The sequence below is a fragment of the Canis aureus genome, chromosome 33, assembly GCF_053574225.1.
Source record: "Canis aureus isolate CA01 chromosome 33, VMU_Caureus_v.1.0, whole genome shotgun sequence".
In the NCBI taxonomy this organism is placed as follows: domain Eukaryota; kingdom Metazoa; phylum Chordata; class Mammalia; order Carnivora; family Canidae; genus Canis; species Canis aureus.
In genome coordinates, this window is record NC_135643.1 from 7,036,533 (window position 1) to 7,049,467 (window position 12,935).

A 12,935-nucleotide genomic window follows, 5' to 3' on the forward strand; every position below is an offset into this window, starting at 1 on the left:
TTTAGTTAAGAGTGTCTACTTGATAAAAAATGCACTGGAATACTGAAACCAATCAAAACCTGTCTCATCTGCTGCTCTTGGCATCTTCCCGAGTCATCTTCAGTTTGAATCTCATAACATTCTTTCATTCAATATCTATTTATTGAGCCTCTTCTAGAAGCCAAGCATAAGCTCAGCTGCATGGACAGAGGAGTATATGGCTATGCTTATGGTCCAGTAGGGAAGCCAGATAGCAATCAAATACTCACTATAAGAAGACTACAACACAAACTCTAACAGATGCTGTGGAGGGATCACTGATCATCTTTTAAAGACCCGGTTATGGCCAGGTAACATTTGTGAATACCTACACTACATTCCCCTTTGATCAACACGTGGCTGAAACCAAGGTGCACAAACCAAAGCAAATCCCCCCCCCATGTCTCTCTCTCCCCCTGCTGTGAAATCCCAGCTCTCTGAAATAAATGAATAATCCTTATTATTGTGACAGAAGAAAGACAGTATTGACAAGGTTTTCACCCACATCTCTTCCAGCTCTCCAGTTCCCCTTCACCCACAAACATCTGCCCCATTTTCTTTTAGGATCCTTATTTTGGTTTCCAAGGGCAGATAAACGTAGAGAAGTTCTTATTTACTTTTCAGTATTAGCAGCGTGATTGTTTCTGTTTCAATGACCTCTTTCTCTCCCTGCTGTGTCAATGACCACAGGCTGCTCTTAAAAGGCAAAGGCCCCTGTTGTTCTCAGGCGGGAAGGGGGCATTTGTAAATAGAGTTCAGGAATGTCAAAAGGGTGACCCAGATTTGCAGCACCAGAGAAAAAACTCGTTCATTGTTGAGTATCTATCGTATGTAATCAAACGTGGCCTATTCTTGATGTGGGGAACAGGTGTGTAGAAGGGTTAATTTCATGGTAATATAGATCATTACAGAGGGGAACTCACTACTTAAGGACCTCAAGGCCGAGCAAATGTATTTATTCCAAGTCCTCAAATTAGAAACATTTTTTTTTTTTTATTGCCTGCATACTTATTTCCAACCAAGGAAAGTGCTGCATTGATTTTTCTCCAAATTAGCAGTGAAATTAATTCTACAAAAGGAAAAAAAGGTATCCAAATATAAATAGGCCTGAGCTCTGTCATCTTTCTTCAAAGCTTTGGTGCTTATCCAAATTTGTTTTCCATTCCCTTTGAGGGAAAATACAAAGTTAATATACAAAGATGCTGTAGGAAAGATAGATGGAAAACAGACTTCCAGAGCTGGAAGTGAAATTAGAGATCATCTAGTCCTACCTCTCATTTTACAAATGGGAGGCAGAAGTGGTGGCATTTGACTGACAATGAGTGGCAGAGAAGACACTCAAACTGTTTTTTGACTCTCAGACAGGTGCTCTTCTACACTACCCCCTATGCAACTTTTTACTGTGACCATCCAGGGCTTCCCTCCAGTAGGTAAGGGTTGTTTTGGTCTACTCTCTCCCTGCTTTTCTCTAAATTGCACCCTTTCCTTTGGGAAACTGTCCCATGGGGGTTCTGGTGGGAGCTTCAAATCACTGTGCTCATCCTATATGTGGGCCAGCCAGTTCTGGTATCCTATCTCTCTGGGCACAGAACTCAATTAGGTAGTGAGCATGAGACCCAGGAGGAAGCAACTGGAATTGTCTTTGTGATCAGTTTTAGGGTACTGTGAGAGGATTCCTCTCCCCTTGGTATATCACAAGCCATGGAGATGTAGGCTTTGGACTGCCAGGCGCCCTTTTCCCTAGCACATAGAGAACCTGCTTTAAAAAAGCCAACACGCAATGCTCAGTAACTTTATCCACTTATTATAACCATATTCCTTGTTTGTGGGAAATGCCAGGTCTCTGCAGACTAATAGGAGGGAAAAGAGCGAAATTAGAAAGAACTCATTTTTGTTGCAGCAGCAGTTATTTTGAATAAAATGTGGTTTTGTGGAAGCAATATGCTTACTAGGCTGAGGTCTGGGGTTGAATTCAGATTCTACTGCTTACCAGTTGCACCAGGAAAGCTGAGGTCCCTTCAGGGTGTTCAAGCAGCACCTCTCAGTAGAGGACTCTGTGGACCTGATCTCTCCTGAAGACTCCTTTGGGCAAAAAAGGTGGTCAGGAAGGTTATCAGTTACTTGGAAATAGTCAGAGGGACAAGAAGTTAAAATGAACTTTGGTCACTTTTAGGAGATGGTTGCTTTCCTTCTACGCTATTGAAGTCTGTTTTGATATTCCATTCCACCACACATTCTAGTCCTCCTAGAGTGTGAGGTTCCTTTACTGAGCGAAATGAAATGAAATGATTTCTCATCATTAACCAAATCATACTTGTTGGCCAGCCTTAATGGTTTCCTTGAATTACTACCCTTTTACTTACCAGAAAAAACAGTCTGGAACTTTCCTTTTCTAATCAAATTTGAATCCATTCTGTTCCTATAGTAAACTCCCAGCTGGTTCATTTTTACGTCGCCTACTTGGAAATGTTTGGACATCAAGTTTTCCTACTGAACTGTATGAAACCTGTTATAAATACCTACTGAAGTAAAGAAACCAAGTTAATGGGGCGCCTGGGTGGCTCAGTCGGTTAAGCATCTGCCTTTGGCTCAGGTCATGATCCTAGAGTCTTAGGATCAAGCCCCATGTGGGGCTCCTTGCTCAGTGGGGAGTCTGCTTCTCCCTCTGCTTCTGCCCCTCCTCCTACTCCTTCTCTCTCTTTCAAATAAATAAACAAAATATTAAAAAAAACAACAAACAAGTTAATAACAGCACTAAAGTGCTACTCTCTAGAGCTGAGAAGTGAAAATGCCTTTAAAGGTATAAAAGAGGGATCCCTGGGTGGCTCAGCGGTTTGGCGCCTGCCTTTGGTCCAGGGTGTGATCCTGGAGTCCCGGGATCGAGTCCCACGTCGGGCTCCCTGCATGGAGCCTGCTTCTCCCTCTGCCTGTGTCTCTGCCTCTCTCTCTCTATGTCTATCATGAATAAATAAATAAAATCTTAAAAAAATAAAGGTATAAAAGAGATAAAGGAAGATGTTTGAGACAAAAATTTCATTAGGATTTACTTCATATACACTAAAATTCCGACAAACTCTTGTATTTTTTTGAAGTAGAAAGTTTCCTGTACTTCGCAAGGCTTCTGAAGCCATCCCTGCTCTGACCCCACATTTGCACAGCATGAACCCACTAATTCACAAAAGGTGGTTTTAGAAAGGTCATGGACTGGGAAATTATTATAAGGCACAGCAATAAAAGCAGGAACAGGCCTACCTGATGAACAATAGCCTTATAGGTCTATGGAATGTCAGGCAAAAATTGAATTCAAATTCAACAGGGAGTGCATCTCCATTAAAATAAAGACTTCAGACATTACTGGGTAATGATGTTTATACAAAGTCATTCTAGGTGTTTCAGACTAACAACATTGCTTGCTAAATAAATACGTTAGCAGATCTCTGGAAACATGAGTCCAGAATGCAAAAAACATGTAACATAGTTATACCAAAGTCTATTTTCGGGGTGCCTGAGTGGCTCAGTTGGTTGGGCATCTGACTCTTGATTTCAGTTCAGATCACAATCTCAGGGTGTGAGGTCTGACTCAGGCCCCATGTCTGGCTCCTGCTCAGCAGGGAAGTCTGCTGGAAATTCTTTCTCTTTCTCCCTCTGCCCCTCCCCCTATGAATGTGCACACTCTCTCAAATAAAAAAGTCTATTTCCTTTTGCTGGATTTTATTAGCTTTTTTCAAGATCTACACCAACCACGTTAAAACTCACACATCCCCTTCCTTTCCAACTAGGGCCTGGCAGAATGGCTCCCGCAAAGAAGGGTGGCGAGAAGAAGAAGGGCCGTTCTGCCATCAACGAGGTAGTGACCAGAGAATACACCATCAACATTCAAAAACATATCCATGGAGTGGGTTTCAAGAAGCGTGCCCCTCGGGCACTCAAAGAGATCCGGAAATTTGCCATGAAGGAGATGGGAACTCCAGATGTGCCCATTGACACCAGCTCAACAAAGCTGTCTGGGCCAAAGGAATAAGGAATGTTCCATACCGTATCCATGTGCGGTTGTCCAGAAAACGTAATGAGGATGAAGATTCACCAAACAAGCTCTACATGCTGGTTAGAGAGAGAGGCAGAAAGGCAGAGACACAGGCAGAGGGAGAAGCAGGCTTCATGCAGGGAGCCCAATGTGGGACTCGATACTGGGTCCCCAGGATCACGCCCTGGGCCGAAGGTGGTGCTAAACCACTGGGCCACTGGGGCTGCCCAGATTTGGCATATTTATCTGTAAGACTAAATAGTTAAGATTTTCTGTGCATAGATAGTCCCTCTTATTGAGATGCTACCTGCGACATCCTCAGCATTTGGTGAACACCCACAGATCTGTCAGCAGTTCCATGGGAATGCTGCCATTATAGAGGTGGAACAGAATCAAGAGCGGCGCATGCATACTTATGTATGTATGCATACACTATTTGCTGAATCTTCAGGACAGTTCCAAATGATGTCTCCACCAGCAGAAGAGTCAACAGTTGACCTTGCAGTCACTCTTGGGTGAACCCAAATCTGGCTCAGGAGACAAATAGTTATCAAGAAAAGTGTTAACCAGTTACCATCCCTCCCTTTGCCTTCTAGGTGGGTGTTAATCAGGGTACATCTGGTTGCCAGGAACTCTACTGTATCTTTCTGTCCTCCTGAGTACATGGGAGTTTTCTGAATCCAAAGTAATATATAGGCTCATTGGGCTCTCAGTCAAGTTTAAAGCAGTTGTTCTCAACTTCTTCCTGCTGCCACACTATTCAAATGCACAACTACCTCTATCAGCTATGTTTCCCATTACATACAGATTCTCCAGTGGGGCCTAAGAATACATCCATCCCACTCAGCACAAAGGGCCGCATGAAGAAGAATAGAGAAGAGGAGGTGCGATATAGAAAAGCATCTCCCAGAGATCTGACACACCTCCTGGCTGACACCCAGGCCCACCTATCAGGTTCCCTCTCACCCCTTTGTTTCAAAATTCAGTAGGTTAAAGAAATAAAAAGCACCCAACAAAGGGCAAAACTGAACAAATTTGGGATTCAGAAAGAATGACTCATCACTATGCATGAAGTAATGGCAAGGGTACAGCTATAATCTTCCCAAACTAAACAACAGATCCACTACAACTTTGTGTAAGACTAACTTTATACAGAGGTGCCTGAATTATCCAGGTATACAATGCAATGTCTTTGGAATTGAAAACGTTAAAAACAGGCTCATTTACAAAATCAAGTTGAAAATTTTTCTCTAGAACACAAACTTTTTGAAAGTTGTTCTGTTTTCTTCATGAAAACAAACTACACTCTTTCCATAATCTTCTTTTATCTTCATACTTCAGAGACAACACAATATTTTGGGTTCAGCTCGTCTTACCACACTGTCCATTTATGTGGAATTTCTCAAGGTTACAAGCCATGTGGAAAAATGTCTCCACAGTAGGGAGAAAAAAATATCACAATGCTGTATTGAAAAAGGAAAGATAATGGCTGCTTAGATGTCAGTGACAAATTATTTTTTACACTTATACTTGTAAAATCTTTGGAGTTGGCCAGGGCTCTACTGCCACCTACTCTTGTTTCTCATCTTTTGGGAATTTGTTCTTTTTGTAAAATGCTGCCAATTATGCCATTATCATTTCAGGGTAAACATAACACAAATTCTAACTATAAGGGCAATGGATGAAAAAAATTACAAGAGGCTAGCCTGCTGTTCTGATGGAGTCTTGGGCTGACCCCATAATTGAGGGTTAGCTGTAGAAGACCAAGCTGCCACTTTAGTCAGTGAGTCACAGAACTAAGACTACTATATACTCCCAGGAGACAGAAGGCAGGGTGCTGAGAGATCACCCCAGTCCTGAGGTTCCAATGTTTACACACGCTATCAAGATCCACCTTTTTTTAGTTATAAAACTATTCTGAGCTAAACATTGAGTGATTAATTTTTAAAAGAGAGGTTTTATTTGGTAAGTGGGGAATCCCAGCAAAACAAAGTGAGAGGTTCTTGCAAACTACTTCACCCAGAATGTACAAAACCTGAGGAACACTCTTACTCACTACTCTTACTCCTTGAAACAGCAACTCTATCTCCATGGTAGTCAGAATGTTTATTTTCTAGTTTTCCAACCTACTTAGGTAGAATTACATAATGTAACAATGAAGAATTATTAGTATCTAATTCTCAAGACTTTATGGGGACCATTATCTTTTGTTTACCATACTGTTAAGACAAATTATAAAAAAATCACTTGACAGAAAAACTGCCTGAAAAATAGCTGCCTTTGATTCAGGAGGTGACAGAAATTAAAGTTTTCCTTCTAAACTTAAACACCAGGGCTCTGTGTGACTTTTAAAAAAATGGATGAACAAATTCTAAATATAAAATGGAGATAATTCAATCTTAAAACTCAAGCAGAATATTGAAAACATTAATAGAAAAAAGTCCAATGTATTCCACAGAACAAAAAAATCAGTCTTTTCCATTGGATATTTAAAGCTAGTGATCCCACTCTTCATTAATCTTTGCTAAAATCTATGTAAACCTCTAGATTTAGTTATTTGTTCAGAACCGGAGTGAAGCCAAAGACACAAAAAATAGGGATTAAACTAAACTGTGAGCAGTTGTTTAAAAAAAAAGACTACATACACATAAAATAGGATTACATACTTTAATCTGATTGACATGGAGGAAGTAGGGAGGACACGAAAGAAACTTAGGTTTTAGCTCTGTTTTATGCATAACCAGATGCTCCTTTTCCAAAAAGTATACTGAGGTTTTAAAAACCACATTTTATCAGAATACTTCAGGAAAACACACTATGTGTAATCCAGGAAATACACTATTTGCAGAATATGAAAATCATCATGAGCAATAAAAGATTAAAACAAAAGAAAGCACCTGGGTTTTGAGCAGTTCTAAAGTAAGTATTATCTGCAGAAATAGTGTAAATGCTCTTGACTGGCTGCTATGGAAACATGCTAATGAGGATTGGTCCATATCTTAACATTTTTTAAAATATGTTTCTTTGGAAAAATGGCTGGGCTGGGAGTAAAGATGTCCTTTTAGACACCCAGCTTATTGGCCTGGGTGAGAACGACTTTGAGAACTGGCATGAAAGCTGAGGTCTCACTGAAGTTGCTGGTGCTAACGATGTGGGTATGGATAGTCAATCCTTCTGAGTAGTTTCGCGATTCAATGCTTCTCGCAATGCTGTGTAGACCATTGATGATTGTGGGTGAAAGCTGAAATAAAGGTAGAATCAAGAGGAAAAATTAGTAGATTAAGGAATAATGTCCCATAAGCCCTTATATTTAAAAGGAGATTGAAACAAATATAAAAAAGCAAATAAACCATTTAGCTTTTCTAGAAATAGTTTCTTGGACCAAGCAACTCTTTAAGGTATAAGGTAGAACCATGACAAATGATTTATGTAAGTAAATTATTATGAATTATGAACATGTATGAATCAGGTATTTTTCTATAGAAAAGAAGCCAAGCTTTCCTCCCCCAGGCTGAAATACTAATGTCTTTCTCCACTTAAGAGCTTTAATTCTTCAAATATTTTAGATACAGCCTCACACCTTTTAAAACTTTTCCCATGCATATGAATTTAAAGGTTCTTTTCTTTCTTTCTTTTTTAAAAGATTTTATTTATTTATTCATGAGAGACACAGAGAGAGAGAGGCAGAGACACAGGCAGAGAGAATCAGGCTCCTCAAGGGGAGCCCAACACAGGACCCGATCCTGGGACCAGGATCATGCCCTGAGCCAAAGGCAGACGCTCAACCGCCAAGCCACCCAGGCGTCCCAATTTAAAGGTTCTTAATCGGGATCCCTGGGTGGCGCAGCGGTTTAGCGCCTGCCTTTGGCCCAGGGCGTGATCCTGGAGACCCGGGATCGAATCCCACATTGGGCTCCCGGTGCATGGAGCCTGCTTCTCCCTCTGCCTGTGTCTCTGCCTCTCTCTCTCTCTCTGTGTGACTATCATAAATAAATTAAAAAAAAAATTAAAAAAAAAAAAAGGTTCTTAATCACTTATCTCAAAGTAAGGGCCCAATTTATTTTAATACAGTGTCTAAATAGAGATACTGAACTTGTAGTCTACCTGTATTTGTAGCGCAACAGCCCTCCATCAGTACTGAATTTATCAATTTTTAACTGCTTTTTGTAATCTTACCATCTCTTAAAACCATAAAAGCTATAGCTGTTTGTTCACCCCTGCCCCATGTCCTTACTTGGGTTATATGCCCAAACTTTTGAGGGAAGAACTTATTTTGGATCAGTCCATGGACCACACCACTTCCACTGTTACAATTTTCTTTGGTTTGGTTCTCATGAGATAAATGGTTATTTTTATCTGATGAGATTCATGTAAGGAATGGAGAAGAAGAATGTTGAAATGCAATTAAAGTGAACAAAAGGCCAGTTACTTTAGGGTCAATACAAGCCAGATTATTATTTCTACTCTTCTTTTTTTTTTTTTTTAAAGATTTTATTATTTATTTATTCATGAGAGACAGAGAGAGACAGAGAGAGAGAGAGAGAGAGAGAGAGGGAGGCAGAGACACAGGCAGAGGGAGAAGTAGGCTCCATGCAGGGAGACTGACGTGGGACTCGATCCCTGGTCTCCAGGATCAGGCCTTGGGCTGAAGGCGGCGCTAAACCGCTGAGCCACCCGGGCTGCCCTTATTTCTACTGTTTTTTTTTTTTTTTAAGATTTTATTATTCATTCATGAATAATATTTTATATTATTATTTTTTAAGGTTTTATTATTAATTCATGAAAGACACAGAGAGGCAGAGAGGCAGAGACACAGGCAGAGGGAGAAGCAGGTCCATGCAGGGAGCTCGACATGGGACTTGATCCTGGGTCTCCAGTATCACGCCCTGGGCTGAAGGCAGCGCTAAACCACTGAGCCACCCAGGCTGTGCTCTTTTGTTAGAAGAAGAGTTAAAATTGCACCCCTACCTCACAAACACACACACATTCCCAATAAATGATATTTATGATTCAGCTAGAGAGAGCCCATTCTGTAACTGTCATCACAATTTTGCCTCCAAATATATTACATATGAGTGCTTATGACATGCTTATTTACTAGCAACTAGGAATAAATGATTATCATAAATCCTACTTTTTCCCCACAAACTTACTGTCTGTTCCCTAAGTTTATCATACAGAAACTCCAAGCGTTTGCTGGCATCATCTAGTTTCCTCTTGGTTTGCTGTGGGAGAGGAAAAACAGATGTGTTATATTTGAATATTTAACTTTTATCCAAAGACCTCATCCTATCTCATTTCACTAACCCTTACACTCATGATGCTGAACAGCTTCATATTATAAAGAAATGGAGGCAACTATGATTCAGAAACTTGAATAGACAAAGTTCAGTAATCTATTAATGGGGGAAGGGTAGGAGCATAAGGGGCTTCCTTCTGGAGTATAAAATGGAGTAGTGGTTGGATTTCATGTGGACTGTAAGCCTGCTGACAAGGTGTGTGCATGTATAACTACATTATCTACAAGCAACAAGAAGGGCCATCTGGAAGCAGTAGTGAGTTACTGTATTACAAAAAAAGATTAAAAAAAATAAAAAATAAAAAAATGAAAAAAAAAACAACAAAAAAAATCATCTAAGGAGTTACTGTAAAATATGGGTGCTAGCAGGCAAACATAGAGGTGAACTGGAATCTTATTTTAACCTTTCAAAAATATTACTTATATAATTAGTCATATGTGGCATGTTTAATCTTGCTTCTTCCTGAGCTTTTTTTTTTTTTTTTTTTTAAAGTAGGCTCCATGCCCAGCATGTAGCCCAACTTGGGGCTTGAACTCATGACCCCCAAGATTAAGACCTAAGTTAAGATTACAAATTAGACTCTTAACCAACTGAGCCACCCAGGTGCCCCTCTTGCTGAGCTTTTAAAACACAAAGAAAATTACCTTCTGGTGGCTTAAGATTACTAAGAGCAAAGTAGTAAAATGAGTTCTTAAATCAGAGTCCTCCTACCTCCCACTCCTCATACTAGAAGTATAGTGAGAGAAAACTACTCTAAAACTAAAATTAAAGGTTTCAATTACAATGTGATTAATCTAATGATGTACATTATGCAACAGCCTTAGAAGTGACATTGTTCTTCAATATTAATAAATATTAATATTTAATATTAATGCTTATGTCTCATGGACCTCAAATTCTATTGGGTGGGAAAAAGATACAAAATAAACAATATGCTGTATATGAGATGATGACGAATGCCATGAAAAAAAGTTTAATAGAGTGAGGGGCTAGACGTGTTGGGAGTGTGAGGTGGTAAAGAAAGGCCAGATAGCTACTGAGACATTTGAGCAGAAGCCTACAGCACATGTGGAGTGAGTAATACAGTTATGTGAGGGAAGAATTCCAGGCAGAAGGAGCAGCAAGGGGCAGCTCGGGTGGCTCAGTGGTTTAGCGCTGCCTTCAGCCCAGGGCATGATCCTGGAGTCCCGGGATCGAGTCCCATGTCAGGCTCCCTGCATGGAGCCTGCTTCTCCCTCTGCCTGTGTCTCTGCTTCTCTCTCTCTCTGTGTCTCTATGAATGGATAAATAAAATCTTAAAAAAAAAAAAAAAAAAAAGGAACCCATCTAAAAAAAAAAAAAAAAGAAGGAGCAGCAAGTACAAAGTTGTCCATGCTGACATGCTCTTGGTATGTTGGAGGAAGGAATGTCAATGTGTCAGACACGAGGGGAAAGGAAAAAGTTCCTGAGTTTTTGCCCACTGAGTATGATGCTAACTGTGGGTTTTCATTTAAGGTTTTTATTATGTTGAGGTATGTTTCCTCTAACATCAACTTTGTTGAGGGCTTTTATCATGAATGGATTTTGTACTTTGTCAAATGCTTTTTCTTTTTTTTTTAAAGACATGGGGGATTTTATTTTTTATTTTATTTTTTAAAATTTTTATTTATTTATGATAGTCACACATTGAGAGAGAGAGAGAGGCGGAGACATAGGCAGAGGGAGAAGCAGGCTCCATGCACCGGGAGCCCAATGTGGGATTCGATCCCGGTTCTCCAGGATTGCGCCCGGGGCCAAAGGCAGGCGCTAAACCGCTGCGCCACCCAGGGATCCCTCAAATGCTTTTTCTGCATCTATGAAAATGACTGTGTAGTTTTTATCCTTTCTCTTGTGGATGTGATGCATCACATTGATTGGTCTATGAATATTCATGAATTTCTATGTCATCCTCGTGCAGGGGCCATGCTAATCTTTCTATTGGTCCAATTTTAGTATATGTGCTGCCGAAATGAGCAATGATTGATTTATGAATACTGAACAACCCTTGCATCTAGGGAATAAATCCTACTTGATTGTGGTGAATGATTTTTTTGTTTTTTGGTGAATGATTTTTTTAAAAGATTTATTTATTTGAGAGAGAGAGAGCATGTGTGTGAGAAGGCGGGGAGGGGCAGAGGGAGAAGGAAAAAAATCTCGAGCAGACTCTGCACTGAGCATGGAGCCTGACTTGGGGCTTGATATCATGACCCTGAGATCATGACCTAAGCCAAAATCAGGAGTTGGATGCTCACATGACTGAGCCACCCATGAAAGATTTTTTTTTTTATTTTGCTGTATCAACTTACCAACACCATTTTTCACAGAACCAGAATAATCCTAAAATTTGTATAGAACCACAAAAGGCCCCAAATAGCAAAAGCAATCTTGAAAAAGAACAGCAAAGCTGAAGGTGTCACAATTCTGGACTTCAAGTTACATTACAAAGCTGTAGTAATCAAGACAGAATGGTACTGGCACAAAAATACATACAGATCAATGAAACGGAATAGAAAATCCAGAAAAATTCCACATGTATTACATGGTCAATTAGTCTTCTACAAAGGAGGCAAGAATATGCAATTGGAAAAAACAGTCTTTTCAACAAATGGTGCTGGGGAAACTAGACAGCTACATGCAAAAGAATGAAACTGGACCATTTTCTCAAACCATAAACAAAAGTAAACTCAAAATGGATTAAGGACCTACATGTGAGACTTGAAACCATAAAAATCTTAGGAGAGAGCACAGGCAGTAATTTCTCTGACATCAGCCAGAGCAACATTTTTCTAGACATGTCTCCTCAGGCAAGGGAAATAAAAACAAAAATAAACTATTGGGACGTCAAAATAAAAAGCTTCTGCACAGTGAAAGAAACAATAAACAAAACCAGCAGCCAATAGCCTACTGAATGGGATATTTGCAAATGACATATCTGATAAAGGGTTAGTATCCAAAATATATAAAGAACTGATATAACTCAACACTCCCTCAAAAATAATCCAATTAAGGGATGCCTGGGTGGCTCAGCAGTTCAGCTTCTGCCTTTGGCTCAGGGCATGAAAGGATCGAGTCCCTGTCGGGCTCCCTGCAAAGAGCCTGCTTCTCTTTCTGCCTATGTTTCTCCCTCTCTCTGTGTCTCTCATGAATAAATAAAATCTTAAAAAAAAAATCCAGTTAAAAAATGGGCAGAAGACATGAATGATATTTCTTCAAAGAAGACATAGGTGGTCAACATACACATGAAAGGATGCTCAACATCACTGATCATCAGGGAAATACAAATCAAAGCTATAGTGAGATAGCACCTCACACCTGTCAGAATGGCTAGAATCAGAAACACAAGAAAGAACATAGTGTTGTTGAAGATGTAGAGAAAAAGAAATCCTCTTTCACTATTAGTAGGAATGCAAACTGGTGCAGCCACTCTGAAAAACAGTCTGGAGGTTCCTCAAAAAGTTAAAAACAGAACTACCCTATGATTTAGCAAGTGCATTATTGGATATTTACCCCCAAAATACAAAATGCCAATTCAAAGGGATACATGAACCCCTATGTTTACTGTAGCATTATTTACA

At 39.9% G+C, this 12,935-nt stretch overlaps 1 protein-coding gene and 1 non-coding gene across 21 annotated transcripts in view; both read right to left on the minus strand.

Annotated features, from left to right (window-relative positions):
- Window positions 1-6,695: 6,695 nt before the first annotated feature.
- Window positions 6,696-12,935, minus strand: part of SEC31A (SEC31 homolog A, COPII component) — an 80,241-nt gene continuing 74,001 nt past the window's right edge. For 16 of the 20 annotated variants that reach the window (XM_077882721.1, XM_077882717.1, XM_077882715.1 and 13 more), the window contains 2 exons: window positions 9,196-9,267; window positions 6,696-7,283 (listed from right to left, as the gene is read on the minus strand). In XM_077882721.1, coding sequence (XP_077738847.1) covers window positions 7,104-7,283; window positions 9,196-9,267 — 252 coding nt within the window. In that variant the 3' untranslated portion in view covers window positions 6,696-7,103. The remainder of the gene's footprint in view (window positions 7,284-9,195; window positions 9,268-12,935) is intronic. The other 4 variants (XM_077882706.1, XM_077882720.1, XM_077882716.1 and 1 more) reach the window with 1 other exon arrangement.
- LOC144304425 (U6 spliceosomal RNA) lies at window positions 11,234-11,337 on the minus strand. The gene has a single exon (XR_013371338.1). It is a non-coding gene; the product is annotated as a U6 spliceosomal RNA (small nuclear RNA).